We start from the raw sequence: 24307 nt of genomic DNA, 5'->3' as shown, positions 1-24307 counted from the left end.
CTTTTGCACGAATTACTGCATCAATGCTGCGTGACATGGAGCCAAGCAGCCTGTGGCACTCCTGAGGTGTTATGGAAGCCCAGGTTGCTTTGATGGAACCCTTCAGCTTTTGGATCTGGTATCTCATAGATTCTCTATGGGGTTCAGGTCAGGCGAGTTGGCTGGACAATCAAGCACAGTAATACCATGGTCAGCAAACCAGTTACTAGTAGTTTTAGCACTTTGGGCAGGTGCCAGGTCCTGTTGGAAAATTAAATCAGCATCTCCATAAAATTTTTCAGCAGATGGAAGCATGAAGTGCTCTAAAATCTCCTGGCAGACACTGCATTGGCTCTCGATTTGAGAAGACATAGTGGACCAACACCAGCAGATGACATGGCACCCCAAATCATCACTGACTGTGAAAACTTCACACTGGACTTCAAGCAACTCTCCACTCTTCCTCCAGACTCTGGGACCTTGATTTCCAAATGAAATGCAAAATGTACTTTTCATCTTCCCCATGATTGTGTGTACTGACCCAGACTGAGAGATTAAAAGCTAAGGAAACCTTAGCAGGTGTTTTGAGTCAATTAGCTGTTTAGAGCTCTTCTCAGGTTGACATTTCTTTATTCTAATATTTTGAGATACTGGATTTTTCATTTTCCATGGGCTGTAAGCCATAATCACGATTAAAACAACAACAAAAAGCTTTAAATATTTCATGTGTAATGAATCTAGAATATATGAAAGTTCCATTTTCTGAATTAAATTACGGGGGAAAAACTAGCTTTCCCATGATATTAATTTTTGTAATGTACACCTGTACATGTTTAGGTTTTTTGTTTCTAGCCATTTTAGCTAGAATAAAAGAACATACCTGGAAATCAAAGGTCTCGTCACAGTTGAAGACCAGGACAAAGCGTCCAAGTTGATGGCCAAGAGCCTTGACGGACTCAGTCTTTCCTGTCCCCGCAGGACCTGGTAGACAGCAGAGAACATGTCAAGAGGTATGTCCCAAAATACAGTCAATACCAAATGTTTGAATACATAATCACTTCATCAGATATCAGAAATACTGCTGCATCAAGTTGCATTTGTACAATAAGTTCAAGTGCCCAACTTCATTTACATAATGAAAACTAAAACTGGAATTTTGGACTAACCAAAGGGAGATCCTCCCAAACGAGCCTCCAGAGCCTGAGTCATAGTAAGGTAACACCTGTCTGTGAGAGGGGTCTGCACCAGCTTCTCCTGCACACCCAGGTACTCAAAGCCATAGTTGAACTTGGCATTTGCCATCTGAATAGAGAGCTGTTGCAGCACGTCAGTCTGCTTTGGGTCGAAGTAGAAGCGCATCTGGCTCAACCACTCAAAGGACTTGGAGTTGTCAATCTTGTTCTTGATGAGGGTTCTAGTCACATCCCTTTGGTGTACAAGCTCTGTGATCTAAACATAGAAACGGTAAACTTCACTAAGAAGCAGCTTTATAGCAGTGTGCATTACATGACTTTGCATTACCAAGAAAAAGAACATTAGAGTTGTGTAAGGGGAAAAAATGTAAGACTTCAAACATTCCCACCAGATGCTCCAGCTTCTTCCTGCGGATAGGAGGCTGCTCCATCAGCACTGTGTCAGCCAGCAGGTTCAGTGTAGCTTCCACATTTATCAGCACAGACTGCAGAGGAGCCATGTTGTCACTACCAGCAATGGTCGTCAGAGCGGTCTCCACATTCTCAGACCAGTCAATCTGAGTGGACAGAACAACCAACTGGGCCTGCAGGAATGTAGAAGGAAAGAGCAAATGATGGTCAGAGTTTTTGTTAAACAAGGCTTCTCTGATTTGATACTTCTGTTTACTCTGCTTTGTGAAATTTAGAAACCTACAAACATGCACTTGCCTTTGAAAAGTTTTTAAAATCTACAGTAGCATAACAAATGTCTCAAAGTTAATGAGTACAGTACCAATTTTGGGATGCTCACACAAACAGTTTAAACTGCTAAGGTGGGTTTGAAGGAAAAACACAAGTTCTCACACACTGGCTGCTTGATGCAGCCATGATACAACACATCATATCATGTGTGCTCACATTAGCATCCATAATAAGAGAGCAGTAAGTAAATCAGTAAGTTTTTTGCAGAAAAAAACTAAATAAAAAAATAAAATAAATAAAATCATGATTTTACACATTACACATTTATTTTTGTCCCGCTTGGACACATGGCTTCTCCTTATGATGATTGGTAGACCTTTCAAAGGGGCAGAACCTCATAGCGAACTGAAACAGGAATTAACATGACTGAAATCTTAACCCTAATGTGTACTACAGGGGTGTCAAACTCATTTTAGTTCAGGGGCCACATACAGCCTAATTAAATGTCAAGTGGACTGGGCCAGTAAATTCATAGCATAATTACCTATAAATAACAATAACCTTTGTTTTCATGCAAAGAAGTACAAGTACATTAGGAAAATCTTCATATTTAATGAAATATCCTTTTACAAAACATAATGAACAACCTCAGATTTTTTAAGACAAACATGTGTAATTTGCTTCTGATCATCATTTACATGTGAGCATTACAACTGGTCACAGTGTTTGTACACACGCAAAAAAACTTTAAGACGCAGATATTTGGAACTGAAAAATATAGTATTGCACATTAAAATTTAAGGCATTGCATGAACAGGATTCCACCAAACCAAACTGTTCTGTAGTGAAGCTGCTGACTAACATTTAATTGCACATTTTAAAACTATTACTACAGCAAGGATTCATTTTCACAGATCTTTAAGTGCAGTGTCTGAAGTTAGTCATGTCTAGACTACTGTTTTTGCTCCTGAAACTTGGCATCTTTTGGTCTGCACAAGTACATCAATATCAGGCATCATATCCTGAGTGTCCAATCTCAGAATGTCATTTAAGTGCTTGTGTGTGAGCCTTGAGCACAATTTTGTTTTATTGATGTTCATTACTGAGAAAACTTGTTCAAAAAGGTAGGTTGTCCCATACTTGCACAAAATTTTTGCAGCCAGGGCTGTTCATTTGGGATACCCTGGCAAAAGATAATGACAAAATGAGTCTAAGCCCACTGAGGCAAATTTGCCCGAGTAGAAAATTGGGTAGACTGCACCGTAATAACAAACAGCAGAAGGCGCATTGCTACCATTTGCTGTTCGGTCCGAGTCTAATTGTCCCACAAGTCCCTTGTGCACAAGTTCTTCTACACTGACAGAGAGTGAGCCCCTAGCGGATAATTTAAGAATAGCATTTTATTAAAAATTTCTAGTTCGTGTATTTTATGCATTTTTTCACTTTCAGAATTCATCCAGGCCGTACGTCCGACACCCCTGATGTACTAGAATGATGAGAAGAGAGCATTATGGAAAAGGAAAGGATCATGATCCAACGCACACTGCCTGCCACACTGCCAATTCAAATGCACAGTTTTTGCATGTGAATGTGCATTTTTAACTTAAATTCGAACAATATTCTAAGTATAAGCATGTAAACAGTGGAAAATATCAAGGTCAGTAAAATTGATTGAGGCCATATCCGTCCATATGTTTTCTAAAAAACATCGAAGCAAGATTTAAATAGGCTTGTGGGAATAGGATCAAGCAAGCAAGTGGTAGATTTCATGCTGGATACTTCCCTTGTGAGATCCTAGGAATCAAGCAGTGAGAAGTGAGTGAAAGAAACACCAGCGAACCCATATGGATGGAGTGAAGCAGTGGAGTCAGATGTGACAGAAATTTGTTTGCGAACATCAGCAATCAGAATTTAAAAACTGAAGAAAAGAATTATATGGGTGCTGCGAAACAGGCAAGGGGGTTAACTTGAAGCAATCTGTTTATGGTTTGGAACAAATGTCTGGAATTTCCTTGATTACAATAGTCTGAGAGAAATAATGCTCTAATCACCCAGAAGATCCTTTCATGTTTGAGAGTAGGCATTCAAGCCAGTAAGGAGCCATTTACACTCCATTTTCTGACAAGCAGCCTTTCTAGTGCACAGACTGTCGTCATACCAAGGAACAGAGCGGGCGAATGCAACCTTACATGAGCTTAGTGGAGCAAAATCGTCAAGATTAGTAGCATGAGCAGAATTTAACTGTAGTACTTTCTCCTTCCGCAATGAAGGATGCAGACCGCTTAAAGTGGGTGGGGGGGGGGGATTGATCAATAGACTTCCCCTTCTGGAAAGTTACTATTCAAATGGTAGGCTCACTTGGATGATACAGTTACAGATTGAAGAACACAGCTGAGTGATCCGACAGTCCAACATCAACAGATGAAAACTGCGATACAAACGAGCCGTTTGCAACCACAAGATCAAGGGTATGTCCTTTGTTGGGAGTCCAGTCAGTTACAAACTGTGAAAAGTTCAAACAAAACAATCAAGGAACGACAGGAATTCCTTAGCAGTTACGAAGTCACTCTGGTCCACATGAATGTTAAAGTCCCCCACAATTAAAATTCTGTGGAACTTCATACTCACCATTGACAGGAAGTCAGCAAATTCTGACATAAAAGCTGAATGCGTCTTAGCCTTAGGTGGTTTATAGACTGTAGCAATGATAGTAGATATAGGAGCAGCAATACTCAAGACCAGGCATTCAAATGATGAAAACTGGGGAACAGGCACGGAGCTTATGTTGAACTTCAGGTGGTAAACCACAATAATGCCTCAGTCTCTGCCAGATAACCTGACGAGATCTAGAAGGCCAAAGCCCGCTGGAGTGATCTGGTTTAACAGGAGCCCATCATTTTCTTCATTCCAGGTTTCAGTTAAAAACAACAAGTCCAGCTTTTTATCTGTAAGAAAAACTGATAAAAGCAGCACCTTCCTATTCACAGAGCGGGCATTGAATAATGAATTTGAATAAACGCTGATGGATATTGTTTAGGACGTCGCAAGCCAGCATCTCAGAGACCCCACACTAATCAATTCTAATGGGGCAGAGATTAATTTATTCAAACCGCTGTAACCCGTGTGATTGCTCATGCAGTCATATATGAGGCAGGGCTAAGGTCAAATAACTGTTTCTTAGGAACTGTAGGGCTGATCAAGCTAGAATTTGGTATGGTGAATCTTTGTGCTAATCTACAAGTGGTATTTTGATGATGACCCAATTACTTAAAAACATGGCTGCCATTAGCCCATCAGATATAAGCAGGCATTTGACCACCACTGAGCTATCGTTGGCTGTGCAAAATCCCATCACCACCTCATTGTGGTGCTAGCTGGAAACAAGGACCCCAACAGGGAATGCCACACATTGGTTAAGTATTCATTTGATGCATCAAATTCACAATGGCAACTGAAAGTTTTGTTTGGAATACTAGGGCATAGGCGATGCCCGACCAACATGGGAAGTGGACAAGTGCCCATAGATTTGGCAGACTAAAGAAGAGAGCATCTTTTCTAAGATCTTCTCCCTTGTTTAAAGGAATAGCTCGATACGGTGTAGAATACAAATTGTCACTATATGCTGATGATTTGTTATTGTATGTAACCGATCCTATTGCCTCTATGCCTGTTGTCTTGAGTGTTCTGGAGACCTTCGGTGCTGTCTCTGGTTATAAATTAAATTTGGACAAAAGCGACTGTTTTCTCATCAATACTGCAGCATTTTCTCTCCAACAGTCAGATCTACCTTTTTGATTTAGTCAGTTAGGGATTAAATACCTAGGTATCAACGTGACACGTTCTTTATCTAATCTTTTATCAGCTAATTTCACTCACCTTATCTCAAAGGTTAAATCCAACATTCAGAGTTGGGGTAACTTACCCCTTTCTCTAATTGGCAGGATCAATGTCATCAAAATGAATATATTACAGAAGTTTTCCTTTCTTGTTCCAGCAAGTTCCTCTTTTTCTACCAAAATCATTCTTCGATTCATTGGATAAGATAATTAGTACTTTTATTTGGGGTGGGAAGCCACCAAGGGTTCTTAAATCTTTATTGCAGTGATGTAGACTTCGTGGAGGACTTGCATTACAAAATTTTGAATTCTATTACTGGGCTGCACACATCTATAAACTTTGCTACTGGGATAAATCTCCTGGATCTTCTTGGTGTAAATTGTAACTATCTTCTTGTAGGGAATCATTTTCACCTGCTTTACTTTATTCCTCTCTACCTACAAAACTCTCCCTATATACTGATAATCAAGTTGTCCTAAACACACTTAAGACTTGTATGCCGATGGTGTCTTCGATAGCTTTGCCAATCCGTTATCTACTTATGACCTCTCTGTGACTCATCTCTTTTGTTATTTTCAAATTCGAAATTTCGTTTCTAGATGTTTTCCTAATTTCCCCTCTGCACCTCCTGAACAGGATTGGGAAAGCGTGTTTTCAAACAATCCACATTTGGGGGGGGGGGGGGGGGGGGACGTTGTACTTATTTTTTTTTTCCTTTGTTGGTATAAAAAGAAAAAAACTGAATGATTGTTGCTATGTGTCAGTCGGTTTGTTTTTCCTCTTCCTTTCAATAAAACTTTATTGAAAAAAAGACTAAAGATGATGAGTCGCCAACATCTACATTAGTGACTTAAAATCAGAACACAAACGGGCTGGAGCCAAAAACTGACCAACGTCGAAATAGCGGTTATTCAGGACATCACCTGCATGCAAGTGATGAAATGGAAAGGAGCCAAATCAAAGGAAATCCATGAAGGATGCAAACTCATGTACAACGGACTGAACTTAAACAAAAATGGAGTTGAGGTAGTGCTCAGACAATGTTTCCACAATAGCACAAAATTATATTGATGGACTCCTCTCCATCAAAGTTGATTCTGGCTCGACCACGATGCGCATCATGGACAACGGGGCATAACGGTTGCCCCAAGGTGAGAAGGATGACTTCTGGAGCGCAAGATTTCGGCATGCTGAACAACGACGGATGCCACATCCTGGATTGCGTTGAGGCCCATGATCTGGCCGTCGCCAACACGTTCAAGAGGCCTAATCATTTGGCTACTTATACCAGCAGTGGACGCTCAACCCAAATAAACTACTGGATGGTCTGACGGAGAGACCTGAAGTTGGCAACCAACATCAAGGTGATTCCGCCTGACAAAGTCACTCCTCAGTACTGTTTATCTTTGCTGGACGTACAAATCGATCAGCTGCGGTGGGTAAAAAAACAAAACAGGGTCCAAAAGAATCAAATGGAGGAAGATGAACAAGCACAAGGACAAACTGGCAGTGGCACTCAGAAGTTTTGCAGTGCACCTCAACCAGCCGGGGTGGTTGTGGCAGTGACCACTGGAAACATGGACCCAGGAAAAAAGTACAATGGACATAAGTCTACATACCCCTGTTAAAATGGCAGGTTTTGTTCAGTAAAAAAAATTTAAACCAAGTTAAACCATGTCAGAACATTTTTCATCTTTACTGTGAAATTACATCATATGAAAATCAAGTGACAAGCAACCACAAATGTTATAGGGAAAATAAACAAAAAACTTCCAATAGCCAGCTTGGAGTGTGCCATAACTGGAGTATTATAACTGAATGTGGCAGTGTTCAGAATCAACCAATCACATTCAAGCTCATGTTAAATACTAATTAGTATACACCCATCATCAATTAAAGTGACTGGTTACACCCAAATAAAGTACAGCTTTATCTATAGGATTTTCCTGACATCTTGGTAAAAATCCAACTGCAAAAGCCATGGGCCTCAAAGATCTTACAGAACGGGTACGGGGTCTGACTGTTAATAAAAAAATAAAATAAAATAAAATAAATAAAAAAAATCAGGGTTACAAAAACATTACATGACACTGCCTGTGTGCTGTTTGTGTCCGAGTTATGTTGATTGTGGGTTCATTGTTTGCTCACCGGCACATTGTCATTTTCCTTGGCCAGGATAGTGGTAGATCCCTGTGTCTGGTGAGAGAGGTGCTGCTGCAGCTGCTGTGGGAGCAGCACTAACTGTGCTGGCAGCATTGGAGTTTGTATGTATAAAAATAAATAAATAAATAAATAAAAAATAATAAAAAAAGAAAATAAAAAAAGGAGACTTTGGAGAGTTTGGCTACATTCTTCTGTGTCTTTGTTCTGCTCCAATGGGGTAGCTGCATTTCATTGTTAATTTATTTCCTTGCAACTTTAACTTTGCTCTGCTGCTAATGTGCCACTCGTGCTTTCTCCCACTCTACTGACTCTGCTCTAACATTCTGTAACTCTGACCAGTGTCGAGCTGCTCACACATGCACAGAACTAATGGAATGGTCCACTCTAATCCATGATCTAACTTTAAACGGTGATATCCTGACCAAACAAAATATGATAGAAAATGAATACGCTATATATGATTTATATAGACTTCTAGGTATTTGACGGTGCCCCCTGATTCCCTGGGCCCCTAAGCGGCCGCTTGCCTGCTTACTGGTTAAGTCCACCCCTGAGTGTAAATGATATTACAGTGGTATAGTGCTATTCTTTATAAATATGACCTAAAGCATATTTTCACACAAAAGTAGACCTTGAGAACCCCTTTAAACAAAGGAGATAAATATTATATTTGGTCATTTATTTACCGAGGAAAATGATCCAATGTTATTTATTGGTGAGTGGCAAAAGAATGTGAACCTCTGCTTTCAGTATCTGGTGTGACCCCCTAGTGCAGACTAAACGTCTCTGGTAGCTGTTGATCAGTCCTGCACATTGGGTTGGAGGAATTTTAGCCCATTCCTCAGTACAGAACAGCTTCAACTCTGGGATATTGGTGGATTTCCTAACATTAACTGCTTGCTCCAGGTCCTTCAACAACATTTCTATTGGATTAAGGTCAGGACTATGACTTGGCCATTCCAAAACATTAAATTAATTCTTTAACCATTCTTAGGTAGATGACTTGTGTGCTTGAGGTTATTGACTTGCTACATGACCGAGTTTCTCAAGACTCAGTTCATGGACAGATGTCCTGACATTTTTCATCATTAATGGCAACATCATCCTGGCCCAGATGCAGCATAACAGGCCCAAACCATAATACTACCACTATGTTTCACACATAGGATAAAATTCTTATGTTGGAATCCAGTGTTTTTCTTTCGCCAAAAATTACACGCATTTAAACAAAAATTTCTATTTTGGTCTCATCCATCCACAAAATATTTTTCCAATAGCCTTCTGGCTAGTACAAGTGATCTTTAGCTAATTAAAATGGACAGCAATGTTCTTTTTGGAGAAGAGTGACTTTCTCCTTGCAACCCTTCCATGCACAGGATTGTTGTTCAGTGTTCTCCTGATGGTGGACTCATGAACATAAGCCAATGTGAGAGAGGCCTTTAGTTGCTTAGAAGTTACCCTGGGTTTCTCTGTGACCTTGTGGACTATTACATGTCTTGCTCTTGGAGTGATGTTTGTCACCCTCCCCAGGAGTGGGCGACCAACAATGGTCTTGAATTTCCTCCATTTGTACACAATCTGTCTGGCTGTGGATTGGTGGAGTCCAAACTCTTTAGAGATGGTTTTGTAATCTTTTCCAGCCTCATGAGCATCAACAACTCTTTTTCTGAGGTGCTCAGAAATATCAGTCATGCCATGATACACTATCGGGTTGTGAAGATAAGACTTTGATAGATCCCTGTTCTTTCTAAACTGCAAATAGTGGAAATGCTTATTTTTCCTGTCTTTTTCAGGCTAATGATTCAGAATGATTAAATCATTTATCATAATATTTCAAATCAGAACACATCACTTTTGGCCATAATACATCAAACCAAAAAGCTGACGATGCACAATGAATAAATGTTTATTATCCTACAATTACCTGATATCTGTCAATCCAGTTGATGTAGGTGCCAAGATCAATGGCAGTGCCTTTGTTAAAGGCCCCCACCTCGGTGACTGCTTCAGCCAGCAACTTAGCCAGAGTTACCCGCATCTCCTTCTCCACCAGGGTCAGCCACTCGTTGATCTTTGGGTGTTCCGTGATGGATACAGGAGACTTGTAGAGGACCTAAAATATGTCAGTTTAGTAAAAAAAAATAAAAAATACAAAAAAAAAATAAAATAAAAAAATAAAAATAAAAAAAATAAATTAAAAAAAACAAACAAAAAAAAAACCACAGTTTCATGCCTGGCTGTTTTTGCCCTCCCTTTGCTCTCAGGTCTGACAATTTCTGAAAATTCTGCCATCAAAATAGAATAAATTCATCATGCAAAAAAGTGAGGGCAATGTTTCATGTTGGAGATCACAATTAAATAGTTTTTTTCTTCTCCTTACCTCCTCTCCCTCTCTAGAGGAGATACCAAGGACCTCAGTATTATCTTCGTTCAGCAGAATGCTGGCCACTCCAGCAAACATTTTTTTGAAGTGCTTCTGCAGTTTGGCCACGTTCTTGCTGTTGCCAATGATCTCAAGTAGGTCCTCATCACCAACAAAATAGAACCTAAATGGAAAATGCCCTCGTTACACACTTATTTTAAAAGGTTTCCAGTCAGCCAAAACCAAACCTAAGGTCACACAACCTGGGGAAAGATGAGCGCTCTCTTTCAAGATATTCTCCTAGTGCCTTTTGGATCTTTCCAAGGAGGTCTGCCAGCCTTTCCAGTGACCTTTGAACACCCTGGATGTTCAGAACATCCATGACCAGAGGAGACTTTGTCACCTTCTTCATCAGAGCCAGGAACTCTGTGCTAATGCTACAAAATAAACACATTTATGTAAGTCACTCCAATAAAAAAAAAATTGCAGCCCACTCATCTACCCATCTGCTCACCTCTGGAATCGCTGTGTCTCCACAGGGAGAAGATGTTTGATGTCTGCACTGCCAGTGAAAATGCCCTCCAGGTAGACCCAACGTCTTTGCACGTCTATCCAGACATCAAACAGAGCCATGATGCGGTTTAGCTTATCTTCCCAGCTCAGGGCATCTTCTTCAAACACCTACAGAAAACATAGATGTTGTATTCCTGCTCCAACCTTTTCTTCCTACATCCTATTTGAGATGGCAGGATGTTTCTAAATTGTATATTCATATTCTATATTCACAGATACTGGAATTGTTTTGTAAAGGTACAGATGTGGTGCTCTCAGAAAATTTTAGTAACTTTGGGGCATTTAAAAGCTACAAAATTCATTTAAATAGTTCAAAACTATATGTTCAGGAGTACATCTTTTCTTTGGAGATTATGCCTGTACTGTGGTGAGAGTCACTTTTTTACAGACTTCATGAATGTTTGACAATATCTAGAGCAGCAGGTGGTAAGCAGGGCTTAGAATCTGCAATTTCTCTAGTATTAACAGTCAATACATGCAACTATATTAAATGTTACAAAAAAGAGTCATTATTATTATTTTATTTTTTTTAAACATGCAATAACATACTAACCTTGTAGTATGGAGACAGTTTCATGGCAGACACACTATTTATATGTTCCTTGACTTTGTTGAACAGGTCATCCCATCCCCGGATCAGACGACACTTGTTTTGATAGTTGACCAAGTCAAGCTCGTACGAGTTCCAGACTTCTCGAATCTGAGGTGTACAGAGAAAAGGAGTTAAATAAATTCTGAGCACAAGCATAAGAGATGCTATTAGGGTTATCAAACTACAAATATTATGGTTAATAGAGTTCAAGACCTGTTTGAGGAACTCTTCAAGGGCCATTTCTCCCTGTGCCACCAGCAGTACATCCTTCACCACCATTTCATTTTTCTGCAGGTCCACATCCCAGATCTGTCCGAGTGTCAGCTCAGACAGCACCCAGTTGACATGCAGACGCTTCATCAGTTGCTTCCAGTGACGGTCTTTGAGAGCCTCTGATTTCAGCTCAATCACCAACATGTTCACCTGTGGATCCAATCAAACATTTAATAGAGCTTGAAGAAGGTTTCAGAAGGGGGGGGGGGATTTACATATGTTTTATCCTGTCTCTTTAAATTAATCCGTAGTTGCAAACCTTCATGTAGCCTTTGAGAAGCCTCTGTACATATTCATAGGAAGCATACTGTCTAAGGCGTGCTGGGAAGTTCTTTAGTTGGTTGAGTAGAGCATCCAAGCTTTGACGGAGCTACAGATATAAAGAAAGAATATTTGAATAACAAAAATCTTAACTACCTATCAAATCAAGATGGCTTTATTCAACCTTACCTTGCGTGGTTGCACTGACACCCAAGGTTGTTCCTTCATTTGATCAATTTGCTCCCAGACCTTGGATAGCTCTGACCATACACCCTTCAGGTCTTGCAACTCCTCCAATGCAACCTACAAAACCACACAATCTTTAAAGTATGCACTGGAACTATCCAGAACCAAAGACCAAAGATCAAGCAGCATGTGGCTGTTTAGATTATACCTGTACTCTCTCCTCACTGCCACTTAGCAGGCCAGTGTCCGTCAACTCTAAAGCTTCCTTAGCTTTAGCACACTTTTCTCTGTCATCCTTCAGTCGCCCAAACTTGCCTTCATAAATAGTGAGGGACTGTAGGGCTTCCTCTGGACGAAGGTTGCCCTAAAAGTTAGGGAAAGTTATCTCAAAGTTTGAAGATGGCAAAACACATGTAAATTGTCTCCACAAAATTCCCTAACTTACAGCAACTGGTTTGGTCTTCTCCCAGTCTGTAAGCAGATCTGAGGTGCGGTTCTCTACAGCACGGTCTTCCTGAACAATCTTCATCTGCAAGTTAGCCACTTGCTGCTGGATGGCAGTATCCTTGCGTTTCATTATGTCACTGAAAGCTCCCCATTCTCCTTCGATGTTGTCGATGTACAGCCAAGAGGGAGGGAACTGGAAGCGCTGTTTCTCCAGTAGACGCTGCCCATTGCGGAAGAGCTAAAGAGAAGAAACAATACAGAATTCAAGTCACACTGTAGACAAATCAGAAATAAGATGAATGAAATCTATGGTGACACTTACGTCAACTTGCTTTTCAAACTGCTTGATCTTCCGCTTGAGGGCTTGCACATATGTAATAAAAGTTACAGCATCAGAAGTACTGGCTGTATCCACCGAATGCTGTTCCAGCTCTTGGCGTGACTGAAAAGTTAAAATAAATGCATAAACAAGTAGCTGAATACTAAGCACATCAGTAACATGAAACAAGTATTCAGAAGAGGGTTGCAAGGGATTTTCACAGTACGATAATAAAATATCAGTTTCACAATAAAAATAATAAATTATTATTGTTATTATTATTAAATTACAATGACCCTTAAAGGAATGAAAACAAGGGGTTTTTTTGGTTGAGCAAATGCTTTGTAATAACAAACTTGAAAAGATTTTTTTTTAATGGAAATGTGTAAAAAGTCTCCCTTTTTAAAATAAGAAATGCTCTATTTGAACAAAAGAAATTAGAAGGAAAAAAGGAGCAAGACCTGCTTTGTTTGGAACAATTTTCAGTTAAATAAAACAAAAACAGACAATATTGAATCTAATATGCAAGTCAGTTAATATTAACTTATTGTTTACATGTTAGCATAGCATGTTAAACTAATACTAAATGAAAAATAACATCAGCTGTGTGAGCTTTTAAAATAATGTCCTTTGATTAACAACACTGTACAGCACAGCCAGACTGCTCCTATTTTTTTTTTTTACCTTACGCACGCATGCACACACAGATCGTGGTCATGTATCCATCCAAGTGTTTTTATGAGAATTCTGGGATATCACCAAAAAAAAGTTAAATAAACAAACAAAGAAACAAATAAATAAAAATGCTGGATGGATATAATTAGAATCTCTAAAATGCACATAAAAATGTACGCGCTCAATTGAGGCGAATATATTTAAGACAAAATGCACATAAATTACAATGGAAACATTTACCAAATAAATTCCCCAATGTGCATCAAAAAAAGTAATGACCTTGCCTCAACAAATGATGCAATTGGATAATTGGTTGATGTGAATGGATATTTAGCCCATGTGGCCAACTTGTGGCAATAGGCAATGCATTTTTTCTTGGGAACTGGGGTGCAGTGGTTCGCATAACTGCACTAACCAGTGGACCAATGTCACTGAACAGCATCTCAGTCGGTCATCAAAATGATTTGGAATAATTACCTCCCAGAACTGTCTCATATGATTCCCTTCCCAAATATAAGGCATCCACCGCCATTCACAAGATAACATGAGGTTTGTGATCGCATTTTGTCTGCGCACTCTGAAGCGCAAGTCATTTATGGTTAGTTGTGTGTGGAGCAAGAAAATCTGACAGGCAGTCAAGGGGTAAAGGTGATGTATATCTGCAGGTGAGACACACTGTCTGCTTGCCACCCCACCAATACCATAGAAAAAGCAAATATACATGGTATGATAACAGTCAGTTTTCACGGTATACCGCTGAAACCCTAATTCAGAATTGACAACCTCTTATACCTTGGAAATCTGGGAGTGGAAGTCCTGCATGTTTTGGCCTAGCATCTGTCCAAACTTGCTGAGTACTTCCTTATGCCAGGAATCATACTTTAGGTTCACCTTAGACTGGACCTAAATTGTGAGGGGTAACAGTTAACAATTCAGCAATGGTATTACTGATGACAACATATTGTATAATGTTGATTTGGATGGCTTTACTTTGCCATAGTCAATGATCACTGGGCCAAATTCCTTCCTAGTTTCGGCATTGTCAAAGGTTCCTCTGGCTTTGCGGATCTGCACCAATAGAGCTTGCCACTTATTCAGGTCTTCCTCCAGGCGATTATAGATGTTCTCAGGCTGCATATCCCACAAACACTGGTACTGCAGCCAAACCTGTAATCAATAGGCAGAAAAAGGTTTGGGTAATTTGGGCTGAGATATATTCAACAGTACATAACGGAACAGAGATCTGAATAGAAGGATGTGCATTACCTTGACATACTGCTCCACCTCTGAAACATTTTCCTTTACAGCATTATAGGCCTCTTCAAGGGCTGCTGGACCATCAGGCATTCTAGTCAGAGCATTCCTGTAGAACTTCTCCTCCTCAGACAACTCAAAGTGGACACCAACCTGTTCACAGAGAAAGTCAGTCAATTTGTACTGTACCCAAAAAAATAAGGTAATATTGCTATACCAACCTGGTATCTTTGACTCTGTATCCTTGGCAGAGATAGAATAACCATCTTCCAGGCAAACATTTCTTGGTAAAGTTTATAACGGCAGTCTTCAATAGGAGGATTCAGGTATATAACCTGGTTTGTAATCCTGAGCTCATGGACTACATTCTGTAGAGATAATGTCATAATATTAACGTTAAGAAGATGCATTTTTAAAACATCTTTGTTATAGCAGTCTCCACATCCTCGACAGAAAATGTCTCACCTTGATCTTCGGTTCTCCTCCAGGCTTGTGGCTGACTTGTGGAGCTTCAGTGTCCATGTCCACGTCAGCTTTGTCCTCCATTTGTCCTCTAAGCACCTGTGTCCATGCCCTTAAGCCAGCCTGCAGACGAACTCCCAAGATCCGCTCAATCTACAGGACAATGATCATATTTGAAATGAGCTTAATTCTGAAAACTGTTAAACTGGTGATTCTCCTCTTCTTAAGAAAATGCTTCAAATGACCCTTGCACAAAGCTTACCTCAATGTCCAGTTTGTTAACCCAAATAGGCAAGTTAGAGTAGGAGTGCAGATTCAGGTCATCAACAGCCTTCTGGACACGGCTGAGGATCTCTGAGAAGGTCTTATGGTCATACATGCAAGTTTCAAGAGAGCGGACCTCCAAGTCAATTTTCTCTTCAATCAACAGAAGGTCATCCACCTAGAGGTAAAACAGTAAAGCACAATTATCACCTTTTTGTTTTCTCCTCTTCATGTAAGAACAGTGTTCTTATCAAAAGAAAGGAACAAACCTTCTCCTGGAAATTGAAGACCGTTTCTGCCAGGCGCTGAACATAGGGATCAAGTTTATAGGACTCCCACACTAAAGCAATACCCTCAGTTACCAGGGCTTGAACCTCTCTCTTCAATCCAGCTACCAAGGGTGCAATGGAAATCCGCTCCTCAACCTTTTCACAAGTGCGCTCATAGGTACGCACACTCTCAATAAGTGAGATGGCAAATGGGTAGAGCTGGTTGGCTTGATGTGCTTTGTTAACAATAGCCAGGGGTACACGGAAGCTAAGCCACTTCAGGTTACGAACCTCCTTAGAGAGGGTGATGATCTCTGGTAAAAAGTTAACTTTTAGTTTCAGAATGGTCCCAGTGCGCCCACGGGCACGACTGCTTTCAATGGTGAAGATGCGGCCCGAAACACCAAGGTTGCGCTGTTGTACTTTGCGAGCCCAGTCATCAAAGATCTCCTGGGTGTTGAGTTTGGCACGGAAGCTGTCCCCATCCTGCTTCAGCTTCAGACCTTCCACATGATTCTCCCAACCTTTTCCCAGAACATCCTCCACACGTTTCATGTAGGCGGTCAGCTGCCGGTCAATCTGCTTGGCCCAGATGATGGACCCTGAGACTGGTGGCAGGTCACGCACATGACTCATCTTACAAGACTGGCTTTGTGGGTATTGGACTTTAAACTTGTCATGCAAAGACTCTATGTCATCCTTCACACGCTGGATGAGTTGTGTCTGGTATTCGCGTATGGCTCCACGGATGTGTGGGCGCACAAAGAGAGCATTGAAGCGGGAGAAGATGCGAAACATCTCATTAGCATTCTTTGCAGTGCCCAGTTGGTCACGAAGACGGGCTGTGATACGCGTCTCAACACGATCGATGCGCTCATCATACCGCTTCATTGCAGCCTCCCATGCCTCCATGCCCTCCTTTGACACATCCAATCCATCTACCTCCTTTACATTTTCATAAGCCAAATTAACTTCTTCAATGGCATTAGCATCTGCAGCATCAAATAGGACTTCAGCCACTTTCATGTCAGGGGTTTCTACAGCTTCACTCTGGCCATGCTGTGAGACTGCAGACACCTAGAAACACAGACCAACAACAATATACAGTGCTGTGATTTTTTTGCCTCTCTCTTTCTCTCATACTATACAGTTTTAGATCTAGATCTTCAAACTGAATACAACATATAAATAGGCAACACACAAACGCACAATACAGGTTTTTTTTGCTTTATTGAAGCGAAGCGGGGGGGGGTATCCAACACCTATCACCCATGTGAAAAAACTAACTGCTGCCTTAAACTTAAAATCTGGTTGTGCCACCTTTTAGCAGCAATAACTGCAAACACTTAACTGGAGATCAGTCCTTCACTTACTTCTAGAACTAGGACTTACTTCTATACTTTGGATTTTCAATTTATAGACTGAAGACCAGACATTCTCCTTTAGACTTTTCTGGTAGAGAGGAGAATTCATGTTTTCCTCAATTATTGCAAGTTGCCCAGGCCCTGAAGCAGCAAAGCATCTCTGCACCATCACACAACCACCACCATGTTTGACCATAGCTGTTCTTTTTGTGGAATTCTGTGTTTGGTTTATGCCAGATGTAACATGACCCCTGTCTTCCAAACAGTTCCACTTTCAATCCACAGAACATTCTCCCAAAAGGTTTGAGGATCCTCAATGTGCGTTTTGTCAAAATTCAGATGAGCCTTAAATGTTCTTCTGGGTTAGCAGCGGTTTTCGCCTCGCCACTCTTACATGGATGCCATTTTTGCCCAGTGTCTTTCTGATAGTGGAGTGGACACAGTGACCTTTATTGATGCAAGAGAGGGCGGTAGTTCCTTTGATGTTGTCCTTGTGTCTTTTGTGACTTCCTGGATGAATTGTTGCTGTGCTCTTGGAAGAATTTTGAAAGGTTGGCCAGTTCTGGAAAGGTTCTCTACTGTGTCAAGTTTTTCCATTTGGAGATACTGGCTCTCACTGTGGTCCTTTGGAGCCCCAGAGCCTTTGAAATAGCGGTATAACCCTTCCCAGACTGATGTATTTCTTTTTTTGAACAACTTATTTAATTTTATCAAATGCAGTTGTACAGTACAATTAGTAATTCCGCGATATAGCACAGGCATAAATGTCTTACAGAGCAGTCCATGGTTTCCAATATCCTCTCAGTGTCCACACATATTTCCCCCCTCACGGGACAAAATGGTAAGTAAGGGGTTAAAACCACCAATGCAGTAAATAGATATAAATAAATAAATAAATAAATAAATAAAGACAGACAAAAATAGACGCACAGTAATAATGAATAAATAGTATTAATGCGTGAATAACATCAAGATGGCATTCAGATTTAGATAAAGAAAATCTACTCCGACTCCTACAACAAATCACAAAATATGAGATGATCGGGGACCATTTAATTGAAAATATTTCTGTTTTTAGTTGTAATTTTGCAGTTATATGTAAACATCCTTCATCCTTCCCCTCCATTGTGATATCGTGGGGGGCTGCGGCTTTAGCCAGGAGACTGTAATCATCTTCTTAGCTAATAAGAGTAAGACTCTCAGTAAGAATGTCATATTATTGTTCTCCTCCTCCGGAAGTAAACCCAATAAATAACAAGATGGTTCTAAAGGCTGTTCTATATGTAAACATTTTTTTTATTTCATTTTGTATGCTTTGCCAATATTCTGTTAATTTTGGACAGTCCCAGAATGTGTGTATGGTCTCCCACCAGGCTGCAGCCCCTCCAACACTGATTTGATTTGTCTCCAAATTTTGAGGTAATAAGGGGAGTTTTGAAAAATCTCATCTTAACTTTACATTCAAATTCCCTCCAAATAGGGCTGTTTGTTATTTTGCCTCCCTCTCCGCAAGATAGTGCCCATTTTTCATCTGGAGTGACGGTATTCATCTCCAGTTCCAATTTTTCCTTAATGTCCAAACTGTCATCCTTTAGTTCTTCTTGTAAGATCATTATATATATATATATATATATATATATATATATATATATATATATATATATATATATATATATATATATATATATATATATATATATATATATATATATACATACATGAAATGATCTTTTTAATGGTTCTTTTGATTAACATTAAAAAAAACCTTTATTGGATGGCGAAGTGCATAGTTTATCCCATTCTTTGTTTGTCTGTAAGTAATGCCTTAGCTGCTAGTATCTAAAAAAATCATGGGCTGGCAAATTATATGTATGTTGGAGCTGTTCAAATGACAATAGGACTCCTCGCTCAAATAACTGATCTAACATAATTAGACCATTTTCTTCCCATTATTTTAAACCCTGCATCTAATTTGGATGGAAGAAAGTCAGTATTGCGTATCTTCACTGTTGTAGAAATGAATATGGGGAGTCATAGCTTATTTCTCACACTTGCCCATATCTTTAAAGTGGTTTTAACCCATTGATGTTTTTTTTTTTTACTCTCCAAATATCTTGGTGCATAAATGGGACTCTGTCTAGAGGGGCAGTAGAGCATTCACTCTGTTCCATCCCGACCCAAATGGAATCTTTATCTTGAGAAATCCAGGAGACCATTCATCTAAGCTGGGCTGCCCAGTAGAAGTTTTTCAAGTTAGGCAAGTCTAGTCAAGTTTTCTTTGGAATATAACATTCTTTTAATTTTTATTCTGGGTTTCCTATTTTGCCTAGGGATGCACCAAAATGAAAATTCTTGGCCGAAGCAGAATATAATGAACCCCATAAATACACAGATTGCTTCGACGAGCTCTGGATTCCAGGTCTTCACACTTGGCCGATAGTTTTGCTTCTTTTTGAAGTAAATAGCAAATGACTATCATGTCTATGTGTTTTATCTCCCGCATCACTTACTCTCTGTTCGACATTCGTCACCTGTTGTTCCAGTTTCGCTGTACGTTCCATCACATCACTAAGAGTGGATTCTACTATGGATAGGGAGGCCTTTGTGTCTTGGGAAGTTTCCATAAGTTCCCTCCTTAAATTACACAGTTCTGTAAGCACCGCTGCCATGTCTTCTTCCCTGCATGTTTCACCCGTGTTCTGAGACAAGTCCGGTTGGTCTCGTTTATCGTCTTTTTTAGTCGTTCTGCCGTTCTTTTCTGCATCTCTTTTTAAAGTGGACATTGTAGTTTTGGCATTGGGTTGTTAATTATTTAAAGTTAAATTGAAGTATGGCTACTTTATCAGCTTTTCTTCCCGCAGCAGGGGAGTCAAGCTGCTACTCCTCTCATGATGTCCCAGACTGATGTATCTCAATCACATTCTTCCTCATAATTTCTGCAATTTCTTTCGACTTTGGCATAGTGTCAGTTGTTTCATGCTGTTGAAAAAGTTCTATTTAAGTGTTAATTTGACTGAACAGAGTTTACAGTAATCAGGCCTGGTTGTGTCTAGTCCAGCTGAATCCCATTATGAATGCAGTTTCATAGATTTGGGGAATTAGTAACTACAGGGCAAATACATTTTCACATAGGCTCAGTTGGCATTGGATAACCTTTTTGCTTCAATAAATAATGATCATTTTAAAAACTATATTTTGTGTTTACTCAGTTTGCCTTTGTTTTATCTTAGATCTTGTTTTAATTTCTGAAGCAATTTATTATGAAATATACACAAAAACAGAAGACATCAGGATGGGGCAAATACTTTTTCACGGCACTGTATAAAATTGAGAATGGGTGACAAGGCAACAAATATAGGCGGGGAAAAAAATTGCACAAATGGTATGGGGGGGAAATAAGTAAAATCACTGACTGGATATTACATTGTGAATATGAATGTTACAGAGTCATTTACCAGTACCTGAGGTCTCAGTACACGGACAATTACAGCTCTCAGTTGTTCATGCTGTCTCCTGAAGCGCCTCATGTGATCCAAGCGGGACTGCAGTTTTCGATGCGCAGGACTGAGGCGCCACACCATCTTGAGATTCTCTTCCCTCTTCCTCTTCACAATATCTCTAAGAAGAACCTGAAGTTTTTCATACTCATCTTCCCAAGTCTGGAACACTTCAAAACAAGCTACCATCACCTAAGGAGTAAATGAGAAGAGTTGTCTACTGGTACAACACCAGAACAATGACAATAATATGAATGTCAAGACCAGTCATACTGATTATCAGTACCTTCTCAAATTCTTCATATGCCACATGCATAAGTTTCCGAGTGCCCAGCACTTTCAGAAGCTGTGCACTGAGGTCACGGGAGATGGCCTCAACCAAGCGCAGGGCACGTTGAATAGGATACTTTGTGTTTCGGATCTTGCGAAGATGTGTAAAAATGGCAACCAAAGCCTGACGAATTTTGTCTAGCTCAGTGGCTGACAACAGATCGTTGAGTGGGAAATCCTTCATCAAAGGGTTGTAATCATTCACTGTCTCCACAGCCTGTTTCAGACCTAAGAAAAAAAGAATTACATTCTACAAATATAAATAAAATGTAACAGCAAAAGTAATGCATCATGATGAATCCTCACCAGTATCTGTGTCAAAGCTAACAGTGGCATGAAATCGTTTGCCATGTTTAAGAATGTCCAAAGTGAGCAGCACTTCTGGACTCTCCCTCTTCTCCTGAATGCGATTGAGGGCACGTTCAAGGTTAAGCCAAAAGCTGATTTCTTGCAGGGCTGTCCCAGACGCAGGGTCTCTGTCCAGTTTAGTCACCTACAAGAGAAATATTAAACAACATACACAAACATTAAAGCAAATGCTAATGCATTTAGAAAAAGAACTTGTAGCAAAAATATATCTATACCTTCTGAATTTCCCTAATCCAGCGATTAACCCCTGACTGTAGTTGATTAAGGAATGTGGGATCCTCTACTTTGTCACCAAAGTCTGTAACTTTGGGCTTTTCTCCTCGTTCATAGCACTGCTTTGCAATGTTGGAGATGGTGGGATGGATCAGAAGACTGATCTCTGGAATCTCTATGTTTTGCTGCAAGTGTAACAGACCCATTTCAAGCTCTGCAATCTTCTTCTCCACAGAAGGAGCCATTTTGTCACCATCCCTAAATGATGAAAAAATGCCAGGCCTGAGTGTGAGTAATAATGAAACAATGGATCATTCAACAAACACCATGTATGACCATGATAACTCACATAACACTGATTGATGTGCATCTTTCAACAAGATTACCCAGTGTTTCAATATTCTGGCCTTACCTGTCAGCTTTTCCTGACTCACGGATGTAAGACTTAAAGAAGGGAGCAACAGCATTACTGATGAAAGAGTGCAATGTCTCATATGGAGAATCTTCACTGAGAGTTAGAACCCGGACTTGGGTCGAAATGGGCTTGTCAGCGTCAATGACTCCAGTCCTCTTAATAAATGCCAGGCTAAAAGAAAAGTATAATACGAAGTTAGTCAGTGTGTTAATGAATGACACATATTATTTAGTAAACACTGTAATGCTTGGTAATGCCTCCAAATAGTAAATGATTCAAGGCCATTTTACCTGTTGGACTTAATCCCATAATGAATATCAATATTAATGCCATAGGAAATGCACTCCTTTTCCTCCTCTCCTTCATCTCCAACATCCTCTGGGAAAAAAATAAAAACAAAATAAAACAACCAAAACAGTTGTTTCAATAAGGGGTAGGGATACAAAAAATCTAGTAGTCAGACCCGATACCACAAAAGTACATAATACTTGATACCAAAGTCGATACCATGGTGTGGTGTAAAAATAAAACAAATTTTTTTATAAAAACTCTGCTGGAGGACATCCTCCTCTTGCTGATACTGGCAAAAAGAGAGCAAGAGAGAGAGGGAGATATTTTAGTCATCAAACACTGTCTGACAATGACTAATAAAACAGTGGAGGCTACAAGTGCATTAGGGTGCACTACTAAGCACACGCACACACTCTCACAGCTTATACTCTGAATGCAAACATTTATTTGAAATTCACCGATATGGTGGCAGGCCAAAAAGATTTATTAAAACCATTAACATTTCAATAATTATTTGTGACATTAGGCTACATTTCGCTGACAGGACACGGGCACTGCACATGCAATGTCCCCCGTAACATCTAGGCGGCATGCAACCGCTAACTTCTCACAGCACAAGTCAACAAAAAACGCTATACACGTCACAAATATTTAATTATAAACATAATTAAATGTATTCCAGGATGCAGTTTTTAACGTTTGGTAATGCTGTCGAGCCGTAAGCGGTGCTGAGGCGACACGCCTTGCTTGTCTCTGTCCTTTTCAGTCACCGCGCGATGAGCCATCGCCTTTTTTCATGATTTCATAACCGAAATGCTTTACAGTTGTTTTCCTTGCGCCACTACAAATAACTAATTAAAATTAAAAACCAAAAGTTTAAAAACACAAGGTCGAGGAATCTAGCTAACATTCCAAATAAGTTACCGATATCTATATAACGAAACAGGGCGTAGTCTGTACGATTAGGCGTGATCTAGCTATGCCACCCAATTAAAGCCATTGTTTACAGTGAATTGGTGGTACTTAATGCAACTACATAAATAATGTCATCACTGCAATTGTATCTGGCCAGTTATGATTTGTCTGAGAGTTCAACAGTTTAAATAAGAAGTCACATCTGGATAGATTCTCGACGGAGACGACAGATTGAAAGCAACAAAGCCAACAACAGACTTCAAGTTGGCTGTGTGCATCGACGGAATATAAAATGGCCCCCTGTACGGAAACAGTACAATAATAAAATTGTTTATGAATCTCCTGTAGTGACCTGGAATCCATTTGATACTCAGCCACCTATATTTTATTGTCTGACAACAATTTATCGAACCACACATTCTGTAAAATAATAATAATAATAATAATAATAATAATAATAATAATAATAATAATAATAATGACCTTTTAGACAGCTCCGTTCAACTAGAATGGTGTGGATTTGAGGATCCGACAGAAATTTCCTCATTTGCTCCACGGAGCTCTTCTCCTCCAGGGCGGTTTCCAGTGCGGCCGGCACTTCGCCGCCATCTTCTAGCAGCAGAGGCACCAGTTTGCGAATATGTTTTTGCAGAACCGACGTATCAGCGACCGTCTGCACAGCAGCAGAAACCTCCATTGTGCCGCCACTATCGTCTCCTCCACCGTCCGACATTTTAGGGCAGAGTAAACTCTTACAGACCGTTAATCTTACAACTGAATCTGCGATGTAAAGGACTTCGCCACAACACCGTCATATGCCGGCAATAAAGATAGGCACTCGGCCCATCCCATGACTTTTCTGCAATGCATTCTGGGAAATGTAGTACTACAGTGGGTTAAAGAAACGACTGTTTATGAAAAAATCTACTACATCACCCACAAAACAATTGAAACAAAAACACGCCCACCCTGTATTACTGCAGTAATGAGCGACTGCAGCAGAAGGGTTGAATTATATATCTGCATTATATGACAACCACAGTTACACTCCTCGGACGTTTTATTAGTCATTGTAAATAATTTACCCTTAATGCGTTTCTGTGTCCACATAAAGATGTGTGCT

General features: G+C 40.0%; 1 protein-coding gene across 2 annotated transcripts in view; it reads right to left on the bottom strand.

The window, feature by feature from the left end:
* Window positions 1–24033, bottom strand: part of dync1h1 (dynein, cytoplasmic 1, heavy chain 1) — a 75130-nt gene extending 51097 nt beyond the window's left edge. For both annotated transcript variants that reach the window (XM_017475842.3, XM_017475841.3), the window contains exons 1-28: window positions 23668–24033; window positions 22269–22356; window positions 21976–22149; window positions 21566–21821; window positions 21288–21474; window positions 20938–21209; window positions 20616–20843; window positions 15791–16867; window positions 15520–15699; window positions 15261–15410; window positions 15017–15163; window positions 14808–14948; window positions 14532–14708; window positions 14334–14444; window positions 12870–12989; window positions 12546–12785; window positions 12309–12464; window positions 12104–12217; window positions 11913–12023; window positions 11594–11803; window positions 11342–11488; window positions 10730–10896; window positions 10479–10652; window positions 10234–10399; window positions 9778–9966; window positions 1562–1756; window positions 1146–1428; window positions 860–960 (exon numbers count right to left, since the gene is read on the bottom strand). In XM_017475842.3, the coding sequence (XP_017331331.1) occupies window positions 860–960; window positions 1146–1428; window positions 1562–1756; window positions 9778–9966; window positions 10234–10399; window positions 10479–10652; window positions 10730–10896; window positions 11342–11488; window positions 11594–11803; window positions 11913–12023; window positions 12104–12217; window positions 12309–12464; window positions 12546–12785; window positions 12870–12989; window positions 14334–14444; window positions 14532–14708; window positions 14808–14948; window positions 15017–15163; window positions 15261–15410; window positions 15520–15699; window positions 15791–16867; window positions 20616–20843; window positions 20938–21209; window positions 21288–21474; window positions 21566–21821; window positions 21976–22149; window positions 22269–22356; window positions 23668–23917 (5811 nt within the window). In that variant the 5' untranslated portion in view covers window positions 23918–24033. The remainder of the gene's footprint in view (window positions 1–859; window positions 961–1145; window positions 1429–1561; window positions 1757–9777; window positions 9967–10233; window positions 10400–10478; window positions 10653–10729; window positions 10897–11341; window positions 11489–11593; window positions 11804–11912; window positions 12024–12103; window positions 12218–12308; window positions 12465–12545; window positions 12786–12869; window positions 12990–14333; window positions 14445–14531; window positions 14709–14807; window positions 14949–15016; window positions 15164–15260; window positions 15411–15519; window positions 15700–15790; window positions 16868–20615; window positions 20844–20937; window positions 21210–21287; window positions 21475–21565; window positions 21822–21975; window positions 22150–22268; window positions 22357–23667) is intronic.
* Between the last annotated feature and the right edge of the window lie 274 nt (window positions 24034–24307).

This window comes from Ictalurus punctatus, chromosome 9 (genome assembly GCF_001660625.3).
Source record: "Ictalurus punctatus breed USDA103 chromosome 9, Coco_2.0, whole genome shotgun sequence".
Classification (NCBI taxonomy): domain Eukaryota; kingdom Metazoa; phylum Chordata; class Actinopteri; order Siluriformes; family Ictaluridae; genus Ictalurus; species Ictalurus punctatus.
The sequence above is the reverse complement of the archived record's forward strand: the minus strand, read 5'-3'. Positions and strand labels throughout refer to the sequence as shown.